Raw genomic sequence first — 22753 nt, forward strand, 5'->3', positions numbered from 1 at the left:
GGTGAAACATAATAATCCTATCGGAACTTCTTGCCTTATTCTCTCCCATTTCTTTTCTTTCTTGTGTCACCTCTAATTCCTTTGTGCAAGAGTCTAGGACCAAGCGGCATATCTCAGAATAAGGTGTCATGCATTTTCAGATAGAGATGAGGAGGAATTTCTTTTGTGAGTAGTGAATTTGTGGAATTCTTTATTATAGATGCCATTGAAGCTGGCTGTTAAAACACTATAATTCAGCCCTGAATACGCTTAACCAGTCAGGAAATCAAAAGTTGTGGATATGACAAGACAGTGGAGTTGAGGATTATCAGGTCAGCCATGATCTCAATAAATGGTGGAGCAGGTTCAATTGGGTGAATGGCCTCAGTCTACTCCTACATTTTACATCTTCTCCCTGTTGAACACCACATGGAGGAAGCACTGAGGGTGGTAAGGGTACAGTACGTCCTCATAATGGAAAACTTCATTATCCTTCAAGAGTGGCTTGGTTAACTACTACTGAGCAAGCCTGGCTTTCAGGAAACAAATGACTGCACAGTGCCTTTTTAAAGACAACAGCCAGACCACAGGTCCCATGAAGAAACAGCAGATATGTTGCTGTCCTACCTGCTGCTGCAAGTGTTCTGTGCCTTGCACATGCATACCTAGTTAGCTGGCCATTATGTGATTATACATGAATAGTCATTCCATCACAGAGCAACACTCCTGATAGTCTAACCAAGCCTCTAGGGCAAAAGAATCCAACTTGTATTGTGGACTTTAATGGTGCCAGAGTAGTAGTAACAAATGTGGTTTCCAAGTGAACTTTTTTATTTTTATGAGCACATAAAGACCATGATGGTAAAAACGTTTCTTCATTTATCTTGTTCTGTCTTTGCTTGGCTGGGTCATTATCAAATCAGAAAATGAATTTTAAAAGGTTCAGTAGTTGCTATGGTGTAGCATTAGTTAGCACAAGGACCTTTTTAAATAAACAAAGTAATCTTAGCTCTACAAATTGAGCCACAATCACAATTAAATGCTCGCTAAATTCAAATTATTTTATTCAACAAATTTATCAGGAACAATTTCAAGAACAATCATTCAAACACAAAATGAACTTAGTACATTGCTCCAAAACAAAAACAAAATCCATTTTCAGATGCATAAAATATGCATTTGTCGATTTCCCATTATATTATCATTTGAAAATTGTAAAGGCTGATGCATGTTTTTGCAGTATTTTATCTTTTTAGAAAAATTTTTAGTTTGCTATAATCGTGTATCTGCAATCTTACAATTTTCAGCCCTGAAAACCAGCCCATTACTAGGTTTCAGACTGAGATATTGGGGTATTCCTACATCTGACATTATTTCTGCTTCAAAGTACACACACAGGAGAATAATATCACCAAAGATCAAAACAAACAGCTACATTAAATGATTTTCTTTAAAACCATTGAATATTATTGAATATATTTACTGCTGAAATCCTGGTGGTGAGCGAGATGGAAAATTCAGCCATGCAGCCAGAGCACCTCTTCCTCTCCCAAATTGTGCTGCAATAGGATAATCCCTTAAACTGGATGCTGAAACACAGCTTTTATCTATAACATACAAACAGGTATTATTTTAGGGTAAACAACTGGCTACATGTTCTATTCAACAAAATAATACATTTTAGTGCTCCGAAACCGAGATGTTTGTACAAATAAAAGCTTTTTTTTAAAATGATGAGCCAATGAAATTCCACTAGGATACACAAATTTCTCATCATTAGTGCACAGTGCAGAAAACATATCTGCGTATTTATGTTTATACTTGGTAAATCAATTTCACTGATTTCAAAATTGAGTTCAGTAAATATTTAACTGTTTGATTGTAAAAATGGTCAATGTCTGTGTGATGCTGGAAAAGCAGGTCAGGCAGCATCTGAGCAGCAGGAGATTAGATGTTTTGGGCATGAACCCTTCAAAGAAAGTGGAGGGGGAAGGGGGCTGAAAAATAGGGGGGTGGGTTAGGGCTGTGGGGAATGTAACTAAGGCAGGCAATAGGTGGATGCAGGTGGGGATAATTGCGATAGGTCAGTGGGGAGTGTGGAACAGATAGGTGGGAAGAAGATGGACAGGGAGAACAGGTCAAGAGAGCAGTACCGGGTTTGATCTGAGAGGAGATTTGGAAACTGTTGAAGTAAATGTTGATGCCATGAGATTGAAGGGGCCAAAGGCAGAAGATGAGGCGTTTTTCCTCTAGTTGTCAGGTGTCTTTTATTTAGCTGTGGAAATGCCCCAGGACTTGCATATTCTTGGGGGAGTGGGAGGGGGAATTGAAGTGGTTGGCTACAAGGCAGTGGGACTGTTTAGTGCATGTCCCAGAGATGTTCCCTGAAACGCTCTGCAAATTGGCATCCTGTCTGCTCGATGTACAGGAGACCACATCAAGAGCCACAGACACAGTGGACAAGGAGGGTGGGCATACAGGAAAATCTCTGCCAGATCTGAAAAGATCCTTTGTGGCCTTGGGTAGAGGTGACGGGAGAAGATGATAGCGCAGGATTTACACCATCTGCGGCAGCAAGGAAAGGTGCCAGGTGCGGAGGGTGGGTTGATGGGGGTCATGGACCTAACGAGGGAGTCACTGAGGGAATGGTCTCTGTGGAACACAGTGGTGGGGAGGGAAATATATCTTTGGTGGTGGGGACTGATTGTAGGTGGCAGAAATGGCAGAGGAAATGTAACTAAGGAAGGCAATAGGTGGATGCAGGTGGGGATAATTGCGATAGGTCAGTGGGGAGCGTGGAACAGATTAGTGGGGTAGAAAGTGAGGACCAGGGGAGGTTCTTTGTTGCGGTTAGAAGGCTGGGGTTCAAGGGCAGAGGCGTGGGAAGTTGAGAAGATGCGCTGGTGGGTGTGGTTAATCACTTTGACCTTAAGTTCATATGAACCATCTCTAAACACTTCACATCGCTTCCTGGATCTCTCAAACTATCTCTGGCGATTGACTCAACACAGACATCTATTTCAAACCCACCAACTCCCACAGCTATCTTGACGACATCGGCTTCCCACCCCCTGTAAAAACATGATACCTTACTCCCAATTCCTCCATCTCTGCCATATGTGCTCCTAGGAGGAACAATTCCGCTCCCAAGTGGCCTTCTATTTCAAGGACCACAACTTGGCCTCTCAGTATTCAAAAGTTTATGCTTACCACCAGAGATGTTTGAAGCTGGAGATTCAACTATTGAAGGGATGTATTGTCTTAAATTATTCTCTGGTTTTGCTTGCTTTTAAAGAGATCAGAAAATTCTTAAAACATTTGCTTTTTTTTGTTAAATGATTCTTTAATAATGTTGACCACATACAGAGTAATCTGCTCTTCCTAAATCATCATTTTCTCACCAGGTAAACCACCCAATTAGTCACTCTTGGCCTCCTATTTAAGGACCACAACTTCGCCTCCCACGTGATCAATCACATCCTTCAGCACATCTCCTCCACTTCCTGCACCTCAATGTGGTCTCCTCTACGTCAGGGAGACAAGACACCAAATCACAATGCTTCAGAGAACGTCTCTGGGACACAAACGAAACATCCCCACCATCCTGTGGTTGGCCATTTCAACTCCCCCCTCACACTCCCCCCAAAGACAAGTCAGTCCTGGGCCGCCACCACTGGCAAATCCAAGCCACCTGACAAGTGGAGGAAGAACGCGTCAACTTCCACCTTGGGACCTTTCAACCACGCGGCATCAACATCAACTTCACTAGTTTCCAAATTTCCCCTTCCCCCACATCTCACCCCAGATCCAAACCTTCAACTCAGCACGGCCCTCTTGACCTGCTGCAGCTGTCCATCTTCCTTCCCACCTATGTGATCCACCCTTCCCACCAATCTATCACAATTACTACCTGCCCCCCCGCATTCACTTATGGCTTTCCCAGCCCCCTTCTCCCTCCACATTCCTGATGAAGGAATTATGTCAGAAACAGACACTCCTGCTCCTGATGCTGCCTGACCGGCTGTGCTTTTCCAGCATTACACTTTTCAACTTTGACTCTCCAGCACCTGCAGTCCTCACCTTTCTTCATTAACTTGCATGTGGTCATTTGAAAGTACAAAATTATAGATCCAGCTCTTAAATGATGGCGTTTTGTACCTTGAAATTACTTTGTTAAACATTTAAAAATACATAAACATGAAGGAGGCAAGTCAGCCATATAGCTCACCATTCCATAGAAGCATCACAACACTTAAATCTCTTGAATAAATTGGAACATTTTCTGAAATCCAGACCCATAGCTACAAAAGCAATTCATGACCATATAGCCAGTTCTAAAATATTTGGGGCTTTGACATTCATTCAACGAGTGGGTTGCAGCATTTTGGAAATCGAACTTTAAACATTTTGATTGTTATGATTCCCTACTAATGACCATTAGACTGAAATTTATTTTATACTGAAGTAATCCTGTAGTTCCTTTGCACCAAGTTAAAATTTAGGATACTCAAAACAGCTCGCAAGTACTCAGAAAAGTTTATGCTTACCACCAGAGATGTTCGAAGCTGTAGATTCAACTGGTGAATGGATGTATTGTCTTAAATTATTCATTGGTTTTGCTTGCTTTTAAAGAGATCAGAAAATTCTTAAATGTTGCTATTTTTGTTAAACGATTCTTTAAAAATGTTGACAACATACAGAGTAATCTGCCCTTCCTAAATTATCATTTACTCAGCAACCAGGTAAACCACCCAATTAGCCACTCTTGGTCTGAGAACGAATGGAAGGATTTTGCTTCATCATACAGTCATAGAGATGTACAGCATGGAAACAGACCCCTTGATGCAACTAGTCCACGCCGACCAGATATCCCAATCCAATCTAGTCCCACCTGCCAGCACCCAGTCCATATCTCTCCAAACCCTTCCTATTCATATACCTTCCAGATGCCTTTTAAATATTACAATTCTACTAGCCCCTACCATATCTTCTGGCTACTCATTCCACACACACACACACCTCTCTGCATGCAAAAGTTGACCCTCAAGTCTCTTTCATATTTGCGCTCGAACCCTAAACCTATGCCCTCTAGTTCTGGACTCCCCCACCCCAGGGAATATTTACCCTATCCATACCCCTCAGGATTTTATAAACCTCTATAAAGGTCACCCCTCAGCCTCCAACGCTCGAGAGAAAACAACCCCACACTATTCAACCTCTCTCTATGGCTCAAAACCTCCAACTTTCGTAATATCCTTGTAAATCTTTTCTGAACCCTTTCAAGTTTCACAACATCTTTCCGATAGGAAGGAGACCAGAATTGCACGCAATATTCCAAAAGCGGCCTAACCAATGTCCTGTACAGCTGCAATATGCAACTCCTGTATTCAATACTCTGACCAATAAAGGAAAGCATACCAAATGCCAACTTCAATATTCTATCTACCTGTGACTCCACTTTCAAGGAGCTATGAATCTACACTCGAAGGTCTTGTTATTCAGCAACACTCCCTAGGACCTTACCATTAAATGTATAAGCCCTTCTAAAACGTGCTTTCCCAAAATGCAGTACCTCGCATTTATCTGAATTAAACTCTATCTTCCACTTCCCAGCCCATTGGCCCATCTGATCAAGATTCCGTTGTAATCGGAGGTAACCTTCTTTGCTGTCCACTACACCTCCAATTTTGGTGTCACCTGCAAACTTCCTAACTGTACTTCTTATGCTCCCATACCAAACACCTTCTTCACTATCCTATCTATCTGCGACTGCACTTTTTTTTTGTAGATATTGTCATTGAAATTTAACATTTTTGCAAATTTACAAAAATAAACAAAACTCTCAAATACAAACATTGATGTACAATTAAATCATATATACAATAGTCATAATTTAACAAAGAAAAGAGAGAGAAAGAAAACAAAAAAAGAAAAAAAAACGAAAAAAGAAAGAAAAAAAAAACTCAACTTTCTACTAATCTAACCTATAACTAACCAGAGTGTATACCTAAGTCTCTTACATGCTCGGAATGTATAAACATCAAATATAATAAAACCCGTATTCGCGCAGGATTCCTCTCCCAAGGGGCCCCGGAGCAGCCCGGTCTGAAATGTTCACTAAATAAAAGCCCTTGTTAGGATAGCCGAAATATCTGCATTTATATAATTCAAAAAGGGCTGCCATATTTTATAAAATAATTCAGTCTTTCAGTGCACCATATTTGTGAGGAAGTCAAGGGGGATATATTCCATAATTAATCTGTGCCAATTTGAAAGTCCAGGGGGGCCCTCAGCCACCCAGTTCACCAAAATATTTTTCCTTGCACAGAAAGAGAGAATAGAAAATAGTCTCTTCCCATGCATATCCAGAGATGAGAGGTTTGAAAAGCCCAAAAGGAGAGATACAGGGTCCACCCTAATTTCCGTTCCTAAAATTTCTGTCAGGGTATTTGCCACTTTAGTCCAGTATCTGCGGATTTTCTGACAAGTCCACAGACAATGTACAAGAGTACCCACCTCTATTTTGCATTTAGGACACATTGGAGATGCTCCTGCCTTAAATTTTGCCAGTCGAGCCGGAGCTATATGGGCCCTATGAAGTATCTTTAGTTGGATAGCCTGAGTTCTGTTACAGATAGCAATTCTTCTAGCATTTTCCCAAATGTCATTCCACATACCCTCAGAGATTTCTAGCCCCAAGTCCTGCTCCCATGTTTTAAGCAGGTCATCCATGTCTCCTGAGACTCCATCATGTAGCAAATGGTATATAGTACTAACGGAGGATGCCCCCGCTGGTCGTAAGACATTATGTTCTCTGTCTGATTTATTAAGACTATCTATTAATGTAGTCTTCCTCTGTATATAATCTCGAACTTGGAAGTATCGAAAGAGATCCCCATTAGGTATTCCGAATTTCAGACGCAGCTGCTCAAAGGACATCAGGATCCCATCTTTAAATAGGTCCCCTAAGCATGAGATGCCCTGGATCTCCAGAGTTTAAAGGTGGCATCTGTAATCCCCGGTTGGAATCCCCATGCGCCTACTATTGGTGCATGGGGGGATGTTTTATGTGAGTTACCCTCATTTTGCCGCATTATATTCCAGGCCTTAATTGTGTTTAATATTATGGGATTTTTACAGTGGTCTGTAATGATTTTCCTCTTTTCTGAAAATAAAAGGTTAATAAGTGGGTATTTTACTTGGGAGGCTTCGATATCCAGCCAAATTGATTGTGGATCAGATGAAACCCAATCAGCCATGTAACTTAGTAGGGAGCTTAACTGATATTTCCTAAAGTCTGGGAAGTCCAGTCCTCCCCTTGCCTGTGGAAGCTGTAGCTTCTTCAGCTTAATAAGGGGCCGTCTATGGTTCCAAATAAAGGAGCCCAACCAGCCATATAATTTACGTAGGGCTAGCCTTGGCAGCATCAGCGGGAGCATTCTCATAGGATATAAGAGACGGGGCAGAACATTCATTTTAATTAATGCTATTCTCCCTAGCCAGGAAATCAGAAGGTCTCTCCATCGCTGGAGGTCCTGCCTTATCCTTTCCATTAATTGTACAAAATTAGCCCTATACAGCTGATCAAATACTGGCGTGATAAAAATACCTAAATATAAGAAGCCCTCCAGGGACCAACGGAAGGGAAAAGGGGATCCGTCCATTAAGTGGGGTATCATAGCCAGACCACCCATTGGCATGGCTTCCGATTTTGAAAAATTAATTTTATAGCCTGAGAATGCACTAAATGTATTAATAACTTGAATTAGACGAGGCACTGACATTAAAGGATTACTGAGGAATAAGAGAACGTCATCTGCATAGAGGGTAATTTTGTGTTTACCTGTACCAATCCTCGGGGCCGTTATATTAGGATCAGTCCGGATGGCTTCTGCTAATGGTTCGATTATCAGTGTAAACAACAATGGTGAGAGAGGACATCCTTGACGGCAGCCCCTACCCACACTGAAGCCATCCGATCTTAACCCATTAGTAATAACAGCTGCTTTGGGGTCATTATACAATGTTGAAACCCATTTGGTAAACACCTGTCCAACGCCAAACCTTTCCAATGTGTAAAATAAATATGACCATTCAACCCTATCAAATGCCTTTTCCGCATCCAATGAAATTACTACTCCTGGTATCTTTCCCTGATGACAGGCTTGGATCATATTCAAGACCCTTCTGACATTATTGGATGATCTGCGGCCCTTAATAAATCCCGTCTGGTCCTCCTTTATAATATATGGCAGTACCCTTTCTAGTCTTAGTGCTAACATTTTTGAGAGAATTTTAAAGTCTACATTTAGTAAGGATATTGGTCTGTAAGATGCACAATCTTCTGGGTCTTTTCCTTTTTTGAGGATAAGAGAAATATTTGCTTCTTTCAGCGTGGGCGGGAGACAGACCTGACTATGCGCAAAATTATACATATCCATAAGTGGGTCAACCAATATTCCTGTAAATTCTTTATAGAATTCAGCTTGAAAACCATCCGGGCCCGGTGCTTTTCCGCTCTGAAGTTGCCTAATTGCCTCAAGTATTTCTTGGACTGTTAAAGGGGTATTTAGGGCCGACACCTGTTCCGGAGTCAGGCCCGGGAAGGTCAAATTTTTAAAAAATGACTGCATCCTCCTAATCCTATCTTCACAATCCTGCGATCTATATAGTTCAGAATAAAATTCTTTAAAGGTCGCATTGATCTTTTTATGATCATGAGTCAGGGTACCTGTACTTTCCTTGATGGTCGGAATAGTTTGAGGGGCTTTCTTTTTCTTTGCAAGAAATGCTAAGTATCTACCCGGTTTGTCGCCATATTCATAGAATCTTTGTTTCGCAAATAATATTTCCCTTTTAGCCGTTTGAGTAAGCGCGGTGTTTAAAGCTGTCCTAAGAGCTGTAATCCTCTGCAATTTTGTGATAGAAGGTCTATCAGCGTATGCTGTTTCGGCTGCTTTTAGGCGAGCTTCAAGCAGACGCTGTTGCTCTCCCTTCATTTTCCTCTGGGTCGCTGAATAGGAGATGATCAAGCCTCGTGCATAAGCTTTGATGGTCTCCCACATCATTGACGGATTGCTAGCCGTACCAGTATTAATTTCTAAAAAAGTTTTAAGTTCTTGGGAGAAGTACTTTAAAAATTTGCTATCTTTTATCAGGAAGGGGTCCATACGCCAATGCCGAGCAGATGTCCCATTGTTCTTTACCTTAGTTTCCATGTATACAGCGGCATGGTCAGAGATTGCTATAGTACCTATTTTACAGGTTGCTATAGAGTTTAGAAAAATCGATGGGGCAAAAAACATATCAATTCTTGTGTGACATTTATGTGGATTAGAGTAGAAAGAAAAATCTCTACCCTGTGGATGGAGGCATCTCCATACATCTACCAATCCTAATTCTTTATTCAGGTCCGCCAGTTGTCTAGATCTGGGAGATACTCCAGCGGCACTCTTGGGAATCCTGTCTATTTCCGGATCCATAATACAATTAAAGTCTCCCCCTATAATTGTATGACGGACACCAAAGGCCATCAGTTTTGAAAAAGCTTCCGTTATGAATTTAAAGGGGTGTGCCGGGGAGCAGTATACATTTAAGATCCCATATTCCTCTCCATTTATGAGGGCTTTAATCAAAATATATCGTCCAGATTCGTCTTTTATCTGATTTAGAATTTTCAAAGGGAAGTTCTTCCGGACAAGGATAACGACTCCCCTGCTTTTTGAATTAAAAGAGGAAAAAAAGGCCTGATCAAATCCGCCCTGTCGTAATTTTAAGTGTTCTTTATTCGACAGGTGTGTCTCCTGTAGGAGAGCTATATCAACTCTCTCCTTCTTAAGATTTGATAATATTTTCTTCCTTTTAACTGGCGAATTACTCCCTCTGACATTCCAGGTGCACCACTTAACCGACTGTTCAGCCATAATCATCTGGACAGATCCGAGACCCCTCGGGAGGGGAAACCCTATCTAGAACATCCCAAGCATGGAGCATACAAGATTTACAAAAGTAAAGACACTCTGATACACTCAAAACAATATAACAAAAAACTCTTTCTAAGTATAAAAAATATAAAACATTCCGAATTGGAGATTTTCTCCCTTGATCCCAGGGTGCGTCACTTCCTCTCCCACAGTCCATCTTACCCTCTTCCAACCAGTGCCCCACCCTTGACCCAGGTGTTCCTCAATAAAATGAGGAGAATTCAAATATAATATAAAGCTAGAGTTAACAGTGAACACCCCACCCCCACATCTAAATATATTTGGGAATATTAATACCATATATAACTATAAGATTACAATCTCAACATGTAATACTTAAATATAATACCACAAAATAACAGGGGAAAGAAAAACAACCCCGCTCCTAAAAACAGAAGTAAAATAGAATAAGGTAACCACCTCTCCCCATCAACATTAACCAAACGCCCCAATATACACACACACACACACACACACAGACACACACACACACACACACACAGGGGGAAAGATAAGAAAAGATGAAGGGATGTAAACCAAAATAATGGGAAAGGCAGACCAGCGTCCACAATCTCTTACAGTTTATTTAAGAGAGTCCAAGAATTCCTTAGCCTTCTCCGGTGATCCGAAGTTATATATGGATCCTTCGTGGCTAAGGCGTAGCGTCGCTGGATATCGTAAGGAGTACTGGATATTTAAGTCCCTTAAACGCTTCTTCGCCTCATCGAATGCCTTCCTCTTTCGGACCAAAGCTGGGGAGAAGTCCTGGAACAGCATGATCCTGGATCCTTTGTGGGTCATAGCTTGAGGATCTTTTCCCAGATTTCTTGAGGCTTCCAGGAGCATCTGCCTCTCCCTATAGCTCTGCAGCTGGAACAGGACCGGGCGTGGGCGCTGGGTTGAGCCGGGCCCACGTACTGTGACCCGGTAGGCCCATTCTACCCTTACCTGGCCTGATCCATTATGCAGATTTAAAAGTTGTGGCAGCCAATGCTCTAAGAATGCTGTCAGCTGACCTCCCTCTTCCTGCTCGGGCAGGCCCAACAACCGAATATTTTTTCTATGACATCGATTTTCGAGGTCATCAATGTGGTTTTCTAGGTTCTGGACTCGATTCTCAAGAAAACGGATGTGGTCGGCTGTTGATTTTATCCCAGTCTCTGAGGCTGCGGCCTTCGACTCCACCTCTCTGACTCGGCACTCCAATTCCTGAATGTCTCTGCCCTGCTTCTGCAGCTCGGCTGATTGAGTCTCGGCAGAGCAGAGAAGCACTTCGATAAAAGCATCAATCTTCGCCTCCCACCTGGCAAACATCTCCTCAAAGCTCATCTTCATTGGTAAATCTCCTGAAGTAGCTGAAGACACCTTTGTTGCAGATGAAGAGGGAGAGGGTGGGGGAGGGGTCCCTGCTTTCTTAGAGCCGCCTGTTCCCTTCCCTTTACTCATTTTCCAGCTAGTATTAGACTATTTAAATGTACTAATAGGTAACTATTTAAGGTTAACAACTATTATAAATGGTTTAGTGAGTGTGGTGGGGGTGGATAGCCCACTTTTCCCAAGTTTTGGGTAGAGCACTGTGGACTCAGTCTTGCTGGGTCGCCGCCATCTTGGATCCCCCCGCGACTGCACTTTCAAGGAGCTATGAACCTGCACTCCAAGGTCTCTTTGTTCAGCAACACTACCTAGGACTTTACCATTAAGCATATAAGTCCTGCTAAGATTTGCTTTGCCAAAATGAAGCACCTCACATTTATGAAAATTAAACTCCATCTGCCACTTCTCAGTCCATTGGCCCATCTGATCAAGATCCCATTGTAATCTGAGATAACCCTCTTCGCTGTTCATTACACCTCCAATTTTGGTGTCATCAGCAAACTTACTAACAATACCTCTTATGCTCCCATCCAAATCATTTATATAAATGATTAAAAGTAGTGGACCCAGCACTGATCCTTGTGGCACTCCACTGGTCACAGGCCTCCAGTCTGAAAAGCAACCGTCCACCACCACCCTGTTTCTTCTACCTTTGAGCCAGTTCTGTATCCAAATACCTAGTTCACCCGAACCTTGCTAATCAGTCTCCCATGGGGAACCTTGTCGAGCACCTTACTGAAGTCCACATCTACCGTTCTGCCCTCATCAATCCTCTTTGTTACTTCCTCAAAAGACTCAATCAAGTTTGTAAGACATGATTTCCCACTGACAAAGCCATGTTGACTATCGCTAATCAGTTCTTGCCTTTCCAAATTCAATACATCCTGTCCCTCAGGATTCTCTCCAACAACAGGTTAGGATGGCTCAATGGCTAGCAGTGCTGCTTTGCAGCACTAGGGTCCTGGGTTCAATTCCAGCCTTGTGCGATTGTCTGTGTGGTGTTTGCACATTCTCCTTGTGTCTACATGGGCTTCTTCTGGGAGCTCTCAGAGTCCATAGTTACACAGGTCAGGTAGATTGGCCATGATAAATTGCCCCATAGTGTACAGGGCTTTGTAGGTTAGGTGGATTAGCCATGGGAAATGCAGGGATTGGGTGGGATGCTTTTGTGCAGCTCCAGTGGCCTAATGGATAAGGCACTGGCCTCCTAAGCCAGGGGTTGTGGGTTCAAGTCCCATCTGGGGTGTCTGACTCTTCCTTGTGTGTCCTTAATCTGCTTTGCCAACAACCGCTTATCTGCATTCAGTTGATGGGGTGGGGTGTTCCCTGTCGCCTTACGCAGCACTTTTGTGGGTGGCACAGTGGTTAGCACTGCTGCCTCACAGCGCCTGTAGACCCGGGTTCAATTCCCGACTCAGGCGACTGACTGTGTGGAGTTTGCATGTTCTCCCCATGTCTGCGTGGGTTTCCTCCGGGTGCTCCGGTTTCCTCCCACAGTCCAAAGATGTGCGGGTCAGGTGAATTGGCCAAGCTAAATTGCCCGTAGTGTTAGGTAAGGGGTAAATGTAGGGGTATGGGTGGGTTGCGCTTCGGCGGGTCGGTGTGGACTTGTTGGGCCGAAGGGCCTGTTTCCACACTAAGTCTAATCTAATCTAACTTGGCCATCACCGAGGTCAGGCTCATCGGTCTATAGTTCCCTGGCTTGTCCTTACCACCTGTCTTAAACAGTGGCACCACATTAGCCAACCTCCAGTCTTCCTGCACCTCACCCGTGACTATCGATTATACAAATATCGTAATAAGAGGCATAGCAATCACTTCCCTAGCTTCCCAGAGTTCTAGGGTATATCTGATCAGGCCCTAGGGATTTATCCACTTTTATGCATTTCAAGACATCCAGCACTTCCTCCTCTGTAATTTGGACGTTTTTCCAAGATATCACCACCTATTTCACTACATTCTACATCTTCCATGTCCTTCTCCACAGTAAACACTGATGCAAAATACACATTTAACATCTCCCCCATCTCCTGCAGCTCCACACAAAGGCTGCCCTGCTGATCTTTGAGGAGCCCTACTTTCTCCCAAGTTACCCTTAATGTATTTATAAAGACCTTTTGGATTCTCCTTAACTCTATTTGCTGAAGCTATCTCATGTCCCCTTTTTTTTGCCGTCTTGATTTCCCTCTTAAGAATACTCCTACTGCCTTTATACTTAAAGGATTCACTCGAACTATCCTGTCTATACCTGACATATGCTTCCTTCTTTTTCTTAACCGAACCCTCAATTTCTTTAGTCATCCAGCATCTCTTATACCTACCAGCCTTTCCTTTCACCCTGACTGGAATATACTGTCTCTGGACTCTCGTTCTCATTTCTGAAAGCTTCCCATTTTCCAGCAATTCCTTTATCTGCAAACATTTGCCCCAATCAGCTTTCGAAAGTTCTTGCCTAATACCATCAAAATTGGCCTTTCTCCAATTTTTAACTTCAACTTTTACAGCTAGTCTATCATTTTCCATCACTGTTTTAAAGCAAATAGAATTATGATCGTTGACCCCAAAGTGCTCTCCCACTGACACCTCAGTCACCTATCTTGCCTTATTTCCCAAGAGTAGGTCAATTTTTGCACTTTCTCTAGTAGGTATATCCACATATTGAATCAAAATTTTCTTGTACACACAAATTCTTCTCCATCTAAACCCTTAACACTATGGCAGACCCAGTCTATGTTTACAAAGTTAAAATCCCCTATCATAACCACCCTATTATTTTTAGATAATTAAGATCTCCTTATAAATTTGTTTCTCAATTTCCCTCTGACTATTCGGGGGTCTATAATACAATCCCAATAAGGTGATCAGCCCTTTCTTACTTCTCAGTTCCACCCAAATAACTTCCCTGGATGTATTTCCAAGAATATCCTTCCTCAGTACAGCTGTAATGCTATCCCTTATCAAAAATGCCACTCCCGTGCCCTCTCTTGCCTCCCCTTTCTGTCCTTCCTGTAGCAGGAAATCTAATTTTTCAAAAAAAAAATTGTATCCTGGAACATTAAGCTGCCAGTCCTGTCCATCCGGAGCCATGTTTTTGTAATTAATGTGATATCCCAGTCCCATGTTCCTAACCATGCCCTGAATTCATCTGCCTTTCCTGTTAGGCCCCTTGCATTGAAATAAATGCAGTTTAATTTATCAGTCCAGCCTTGTTCTTTGCTTTATTCTTGCATGCCCTGACTGTTGGATTCACTTCTGTTCTCAACTGTTCCGGGCTCAGATTGATCTCTTCTTCTCCTCCCCACCTCCAGAGCAGCTCTAGCAAATCTCCCTGCCAGTATATTAGTTCCCTTCCAGTTTAGGTACAATCCATCTTTCTTGTACAAATCACTTCTACTCCAAAAGACCTTCCAATGATCCAAAAATGTGAATCCTTCTCCCAGACACCAGCTCCTCAGCCATGCGTTCGTCTGCTTTATCCTCCTATTCCTGCCCTCACTAGCTTGTAGTACCTGGAGTAATCCGGATATTACTACTCTCGAGGATCTCCTTTTTAAATACCTGCCTAACTCTAAACTCCTTTCAGAATCTTAACCTTTTCCCTTCCTACGTCATTGGTTTCAATGTGTGCAATAACCTCCAGCTAGCCTCTCTCCCCCTTGAGAACATTCTGCACCCTGAGACAGCATTGATCATAGCACCAGGGAAGCTATATACCATTCTGATTTTTCGCTGCTGGCCACAGAAACAGCTGTCTCTACCTCAGACTAGAGTGTTCCCTAACACAATCAATCAATCCATCCATCCATCCCTTGGAACCCAACATACCCCTCATTGCATTAGAGCCAGTCTCGATACCAGAAACTTGGCTGCTCATGCTACGTTCCCCTGAGAATCCATCACCCCCTATGTTTCCCAAAACTGCATACTTGTTTGAAATGGGGATAGCCACAGATGATTCCTGCACTACCTGCCTTCCCCTCTTACCTTTCCTGGAGTTAACCCATCTATGTGACAGTAACTGCAACTTTCTCCCTTTCTATAACTGCCATCCATCACATCCCCTTACTCCTGTAAATTCCTCATTGTCTCAAACTGTCTCTCCAACCATTCCGTATACAACGTATCATCCGCCGTCATTTCCGCCACCTCCAAACGGACCCCACCACCAGGGATATATTTCCCTCCCCTCCCCTATCAGCGGTCCGCAAAGACCACTCCCTTCGTGACTCCCTCGTCAGGTCCACACCCCCCACCAACCCAACCTCCACTCCCGGCACCTTCCCCTGCAACCGCAGGAAATGTAAAACTTGCGCCCACACCTCCTCCCTCACTTCCCTCCAAGGCCCCAAGGGATCCTTCCATATCCGCCACAAGTTCACCTGTACCTCCAAACACATCATCTATTGCATCTGCTGCACCCGATGTGGCCTCCTCTATATTGGGGAGACGGGCCGCTTACTTGCAGAACGCTTCAGAGAACACCTCTGGGACACCCGGACCAACCAACCCAACCACCCCGTGGCTCAACACTTCAACTCCCCCTCCCACTCCACCGAGGACATGCAGGTCCTTGGACTCCTCCACCGGCAGAACATAACACGACGGCTGGAGGAGGAGCGCCTCATCTTCCGCCTGGGAACCCTCCAACCACAAGGAATGAACTCAGATTTCTCCAGTTTCCTCATTTCCCCTCCCCCTACCTTGTCTCAGTCGGTTCCCTCAACTCAGCACCGCCCTCCTAACCTGCAATCTTCTTCCTGAACTCTCCGCCCCCACCCCACTCCGGCCTATCACCCTCATCTTGACCTCCTTCCACCTATCACATCTCCATCGCCCCTCCTCCCTACCTTTTATCTTAGCCTGCCTGGCATACTCTCCTCATTCCTGATGAAGGGCTTATGCCCGAAACGTCGAATTTCCTGATCCTTGGATGCTGCCTAACCTGCTGTGCTTTAACCAACAACACATTTTCAGCTGTGATCTCCAGCATCTGCAGACCTCTTTTTACCCGAAGATTTTAACCTACTGCAAATCCTCTTGCAAGGATGCCTTCCTTGAAGAAGCTCTCTTCCTCCCTCTATAAGGATTTCAGTGAGTCTCTCTCTCACTGCACCCCCCAGGTCATCTCCTCTGCACAGAAGCTCTTCAGCCACGTTCTCAAACAGACTCGTTACCACAGCCACATCTCCTTCCTCAGCACCTGCCTACGGAACCGACTGATCCCACACGGACTCCGAACTACATTCCAACCAATAAAATTTGGACCCAACCAGGACAACCTGTACCTACAACAAATCCGAAGCCTCCAGCATCAGACCTCCATCCGGATCCTCCGCTCCACCCTTGCAGCCGTGCGTCGCTACCTACGTTCCCTGCAATCAGCCCTACCCCAGCTCAGGACAACACTCTCACAGACCTGCAAAGGACCTCTACTGTTCTTCATCTACAGAAGAATCCACACACTAAACAAACAGTTCTTCCTAGCCATATCAGAAATTAAAGACAGTAAGTACTGAAAACTTTCATGTACTTACCCCCACACTCGTGGTTCCTCAACTGTTCCAGAATCTTCTATCGGCCTGTCGGACGCCATTACACATGTGGCCGCTACAGCGCCCGCGGCACCAACGGCCGCCGACCGTGACGTCACTTCCGCCCCCACCGACCTCGGAGCCTCCGCGATCGCCGCCCAAACAACCGCCCCAGCGATCACTGCACAGACAACAGCTTCCACAATTGCCAGGAAGATCGCAGACGGACTCGCGACCCCCGCGGCTACCGGGAATGACAACGGTTCTTTCATCGCCACAACCATTTCCGCCCCTTCGGTTGCCGTCACCGCAGCCACTTCCGCCCCCACTGACATCACTAACCTGCAGGACCACAACGCCTCAGGTTTCTCCGCCCCCACGCCGTCCTTCGTCACTACACGTAACCTCGCCCCCACGCTTATTTCCGTCACGACGCATGACCCCACCCCGAGCAACATCACTACGTCTAACCCCGCCCCTACGTCGATCTCTGTCCCCACCCCTAACCCCGCCCCCACCCCCAGTCCCACACCAGGTCCTAGCTCCCAGCCATGCCGGATCTTCACCATCCCTCCAGACCTCCCCCTCTCTGAGGATGAAAGATCAGTCCTCAGCAGAGGCCTCACCTTCATTCCCCTACGCCCTCGGATCAATGAGTTCAACACGCGGCGAGATATTGAACAATTCTTCCGCCGCCTTCGCCTCCGTGCCTACTTTCACAACCAAGACTCCTGCCCACCCTCTGACGACCCCTTCTCCCACCTCCAACACACCCCATCCTCCTGGACACCCCGTGCTGGCCTCTTACCCGCCCTCGATCTATTTATAGCCAACTGCCGCCGCGACATTAACCGACTCAACCTGTCCACCCCTCTCACCCTCAGAACGTGCAGCCCTCCACTCCAATCCCAACTCACCATCAAACCGGCAGACAAGGGAGGCGCGGTAGTAGTTTGGCGCAACGACCTTTATACCGCTGAGGCCAAATGCCAGCTCGTGGACGCCTCCTCTTATCGCCCCCTTGACCACGACCCCACCTCCCACCACCAAACCATCATCTCCCAGACCATCCATAACCTCATCACCTCAGGGGATCTCCCATCCACCTCCTCCAATCTCATAGTCCCACAACCCCGCACCGCCCATTTCTACCTCCTGCCCAAAATCCACAAACCTGACTGCCCAGGCCGAACCATTGTTTCAGCCTGCTCCTGCCCCACCGAACTCATCTCCGTGTACCTCAACACGGTTCTGTCCCCTTTAGTCCAAGAACTCCCCACCTACGTTCGGGACACCACCCACGCCCTCCACCTCCTCCAGGATTTTCGCTTCCCCGGTCCCCAACGCCTTATTTTCACGATGGACATCCAGTCCCTGTACACCTCCATCCCCCATCACGAAAGACTCAAAGCCCTCCGCTTCTTCCTTTCCCGCCGCACCAACCAGTACCCTTCCACTGACACCCTCCTTCGACTGACTGAACTGGTCCTCACCCTGAATAACTTCTCTTTTCAATCCTCCCACTTCCTCCAAACTAAAGGAGTTGCCATGGGCACCCGCATGGGCCCCAGCTATGCCTGTCTCTTCGTAGGATATGTGGAACAGTCCATCTTCCGCAACTACACCGGCACCACCCCCCACCTTTTCCTCCGCTACATCGATGACTGTATCGGCGCTGCCTCGTGCTCCCACGAGGAGGTTGAACAGTTCATCAACTTTACTAACACCTTCCATCCCGACCTCAAATTCACCTGGACTGTCTCAGACTCCTCCCTCCCCTTCCTAGACCTTTCCATTTCTATCTCGGGCGACCGACTCAACACAGACATCTACTATAAACCGACTGACTCCCACAGCTACCTGGACTACACCTCCTCCCACCCTGCCCCCTGTAAAAACTCCAGCCCATATTCCCAATTCCTTCGTCTCCGCCGCATCTGCTCCCAGGAGGAGCAGTTCCAACACCGCACAGCCCAGATGGCCTCCTTCTTCAAGGGCCGCAGAATCCCCCCAGACGTGATCGACGATGCCCTCCACCGCATCTTCTCCACTTCCCGCTCCTCCGCCCTTGAGCCCCGCTCCTCCAACCACCACCAAGACAGAACCCCACTGGTTCTCACCTACCACTCCACGAACCTCCGTATACAACGTATCAGCCGCCGTCATTTCCGCCAACTCCAAACGGACCCCACCACCAGGGATATATTTCCCTCCCCTCCCCTATCAGCGGTCCGCAAAGACCACTCCCTTCGTGACTCCCTCGTCAGGTCCACACCCCCCACCAACCCAACCTCCACTCCCAGCACCTTCCCCTGCAACCGCAGGAAATGTAAAACTTGCGACCACACCTCCTCCCTCACTTCCCTCCAAGGCCCCAAGGGATCCTTCCATATCTGCCACAAGGTCACCTGGACCTCCACACACATCATTTATTGCAACCGCTGCACCCGATGTGGCCTCCTCTATATTGGGGAGACGGGCCGCTTACTTGCGGAATGCTTCAGAGAACACCTCTGGGACGCCCGGACCAACCAACCCAACCACCCCGTGGCTCAACACTTTAACTCTCCCTCCCACTCCACCGAGGACATGCAGGTCCTTAGACTCCTCCACTGGCAGAACATAACAACACGATGGTTGGAGGAGGAGCGCCTCATCTTCCGCCTGGGAACCCTCCAACCACAAGGAATGAATTCAGATTTCTCCAGTTTCCTCATTTCCCCTCCCCCCACCTTGTCTCAGTCAGTTCACTCAACTCAGCACCGCCCTCCTAACCTGCAATCTTCTTCCTGACCTCTCCGCCCCCACCCCACTCCGGTCTATCACCCTCACCTTGACCTCCTTCCACCTATCACATCTCCATCGCCCCTCCCCCAAGTCCCTCCTCCCTACCTTTTATCTTAGCCTGCCTGGCACACTCTCCTCATTCCTGATGAAGGACTTATGCCCGAAACGTCGAATTTCCTGTTCCTTGGATGCTGCCTAACCTGCTGTGCTTTAACCAGCAACACATTTTCAGCTGTGATCTCCAGCATCTGCAGACCTCTTTTTTTCTCCAACCATTCGATCTAATAGTGTTTGCAACTAGCGACATTTATTGCAGATATAATCCTCAGTAACCCGTAAACTCCCATATCCAACAAGAGCAGATCACTCCTCTCAAGGCCGTTTTTGCTTCTTTCAATCTACCGACCCAGAAAATAGCTCTATCGTATTCCTCTACAAAATATTGCTCCAGGTTAAATTAATATTATGGCTTATATTTTAAAGTTAAAATCGAGGCATATCTCAATTCAATATATAATCAAGAAACAACGCACTTTACTGCAGACTCACTATAAGGCCACACCTTAAAATATTCACTTATCTGTTTCTAAGCTATGACTTCTCCCAAACAGGTTCCTCCAGGATTAGTTGTGAATTTCACTGTTTGTTAATTTTCCCAGACGCACTCTGATGTCCAGCAATATATGAATTCAAACTGCAAAGGCAGTAACTATGCAGGTTCACTGTTGTGTCAGTTAGCAGTGTGGGTTTTTCCCTTTCTCTCTCCCCACCCCCCTTGTACTGACCTCACCATGTGCTGCCTTTGTCAGTTCCTCTCCTTTTAAAACTGTTCTTGTTTTGACTTATCTTTTCCTCCAAAGTTCTAAAACAATGCAACAGCATATAAAACAGTAATTGTTACTCCTGGAATTCGAGGAAATCAGCTCCAATACCTCAACTGAGGAGCAGCCTGTTACATCCAGAAATTTTTCCCATCCTTCATCTTGCATTACCCAGAATCCTCTCATTAGTGCTCAATTCTATTGTTTATATTTTCCATTGGAGATATACAAGAAATCAATAATTTTTTCTTGCATTAGATTAATAATGCTACTCAGCACAGACCTGTTAAATTCATCATAGATCAAGGATTGAATCTGGAATCTCATGATCTGCATTTGTTTCTATGTTCATACAGTCAGCTACATGGTAATTAGTAATACCTCAATGTGAAGAGGTAACTTTTTCATTTGTGGTGTCAATCTGCCTGACATTTACTTTATTTGGGGCAACTTAAGACCACAGAATTTTTCAATCTTTACCCTAACCTCCAGTCACACGAGAATTGTTTTTTGAAGAAAAATTACGAGAAAGTTTAATAAAAACTTGTGTACTAGCAACTACAACCTTAAGCTCAAGAAGTAAAATCCATGATCAAACAAGCCCCCTTGAAGTATTCAGTAACATTCTTCTTACCTTATAGATTAGCCACCTTAGTGTGACAACTGCATTTCTCTCAGACCTCGATCTTATGGTCTTGGAATGAAAATTATGACCAGCTCTTCACTGCACTATGTAACATGATATGGACCAATACCATAGAGTCATACAGCACAGAAACAGACCTTTCAGTCCTACCAGTCCATGTTGAACATAATACCAAACTAACAGAGTCCCACTTTCCTGCTCCTGGCCCATATCCCTTCAAATCTTTCCTATTCATGCACTTACCCAAATGCCCATTTATCACTCTATTGGACCCACTTCCTCAGGAAGCTCATTTCACACACTAACTGCACTGAAAAAAAAGTGTGCGCTTTATGTCTTTTTAAAAATCTCTCTCCTCTTGCTTTAAAAATGTGGCCCCTAGTCTGGAGAAAAGATAACTATCATTAACTTTATCCCTCATTATTTTATAAACTTCTGTGAAGTCGCTTCTGAACCTCCTATGCTCCAGTGAAAGATGTCCCAGCATATCCAGCCTTTCTTAAAAATCCAAACATTTCATACCTGGCAACATCCTGGTAAATCTCTTCTGAATCCTCTCCAGCTTAATAATATCCTTCCTATAACTGGGTGACCAGAACTGGACACACCAGTATTCCAGAAGAGGCCTCACTTATGTCCTGTACAACCTCAACATGACTTCCCAACTCCTATATTTAAAAGGACCGAATAATGAAGGCGTGTGTGCCAAATACCTTTTTAACTACCCAGTGTGATGCAAACTTCAAAAGATTATGTAAATCAACCCTAAGGTCCCTCTGTTCTACAATACTACCAAAGGCCCTACCATTAACTGTAAAATCCCTACCTTTGTTACCAAAATGTTATACTCGCAATCATCTTGGATTCTCAAGGAGACCTCCAATACCCAATTTACCATGTTTTTTCTTAAAAATTATGCTCATTTTTAGGAAGTCAAGATGATAATATAGTTTCAAATTATGTTTTTTTTAAAAAATAATTCAAGAAACATACTCCCAGCCCAAAGGTTGCATTGCGGTGCAATTTACATTATTGCCATTTTGTTCTTCAGAAGAGGGGAAGAAGAACTGTCGTGGTTCTGTTTGCCGAGTTGGGAATTTGTGTTGCAGACGTTTCGTCCCCTTTCTAGGTGACATCCTCAGTGCTTGGGAGCCTCCTGTGAAGTGCTTCTGTGTTGTTTCCTCCGGCATTTATAGTGGTTTGCCTCTGCCGCTTCCGGTTGTCAGTTCCAGCTGTCCGCTGCAGTGGCTGGTATATTGGGTCCAGGTCGATGTGTTTGTTGATAGAATCTGTGGATGAGTGCCATGCCTCTAGGAATTCCCTGGCTGTGCTCTGTTTGGCTTGTCCGATAATAGTAGTGTTGTCCCAGTCGAACTCATGTTGCATGCCATCTGTGTGTGTGGCTACTAAGGATAGCTGGTCGTGTCATTTCGTGGCTAGTTGGTGTTCATGGATATGGATCGTTAGCTGTCTTCCTGTTTGTCCTATGTAGTGTTTTGTGCAGTCCTTGCATGGGATTTTGTACACTACGTTGGTAGAGAGAGTTTTACCCCACCCACAGCTCATCGATAGGATAAACAACACATTGAGGAACCTACAAAAAAAAAGGACAGGTAACCAGGTTTGACCTGC

At 45.0% G+C, this 22753-nt stretch overlaps 1 protein-coding gene and 1 non-coding gene across 2 annotated transcripts in view; one reads left to right on the forward strand and one right to left on the reverse strand.

Annotated features, from left to right (window-relative positions):
- Nucleotides 1-1402: 1402 nt before the first annotated feature.
- Nucleotides 1403-22753, reverse strand: part of LOC132820593 (protein maelstrom homolog) — a 63305-nt gene continuing 41954 nt past the window's right edge. Inside the window, exons 11-12 of the mRNA XM_060832798.1 lie at nucleotides 4527-4602; nucleotides 1403-1586 (exon numbers count right to left, since the gene is read on the reverse strand). Coding sequence (XP_060688781.1) covers nucleotides 1459-1586; nucleotides 4527-4602 — 204 coding nt within the window. The 3' untranslated portion in view covers nucleotides 1403-1458. The remainder of the gene's footprint in view (nucleotides 1587-4526; nucleotides 4603-22753) is intronic.
- Nucleotides 12510-12582, forward strand: trnar-ccu (transfer RNA arginine (anticodon CCU)). Its single transcript has one exon. It is a non-coding gene; the product is annotated as a tRNA-Arg (tRNA).

The sequence above is a fragment of the Hemiscyllium ocellatum genome, chromosome 12 (assembly GCF_020745735.1).
Source record: "Hemiscyllium ocellatum isolate sHemOce1 chromosome 12, sHemOce1.pat.X.cur, whole genome shotgun sequence".
Classification (NCBI taxonomy): domain Eukaryota; kingdom Metazoa; phylum Chordata; class Chondrichthyes; order Orectolobiformes; family Hemiscylliidae; genus Hemiscyllium; species Hemiscyllium ocellatum.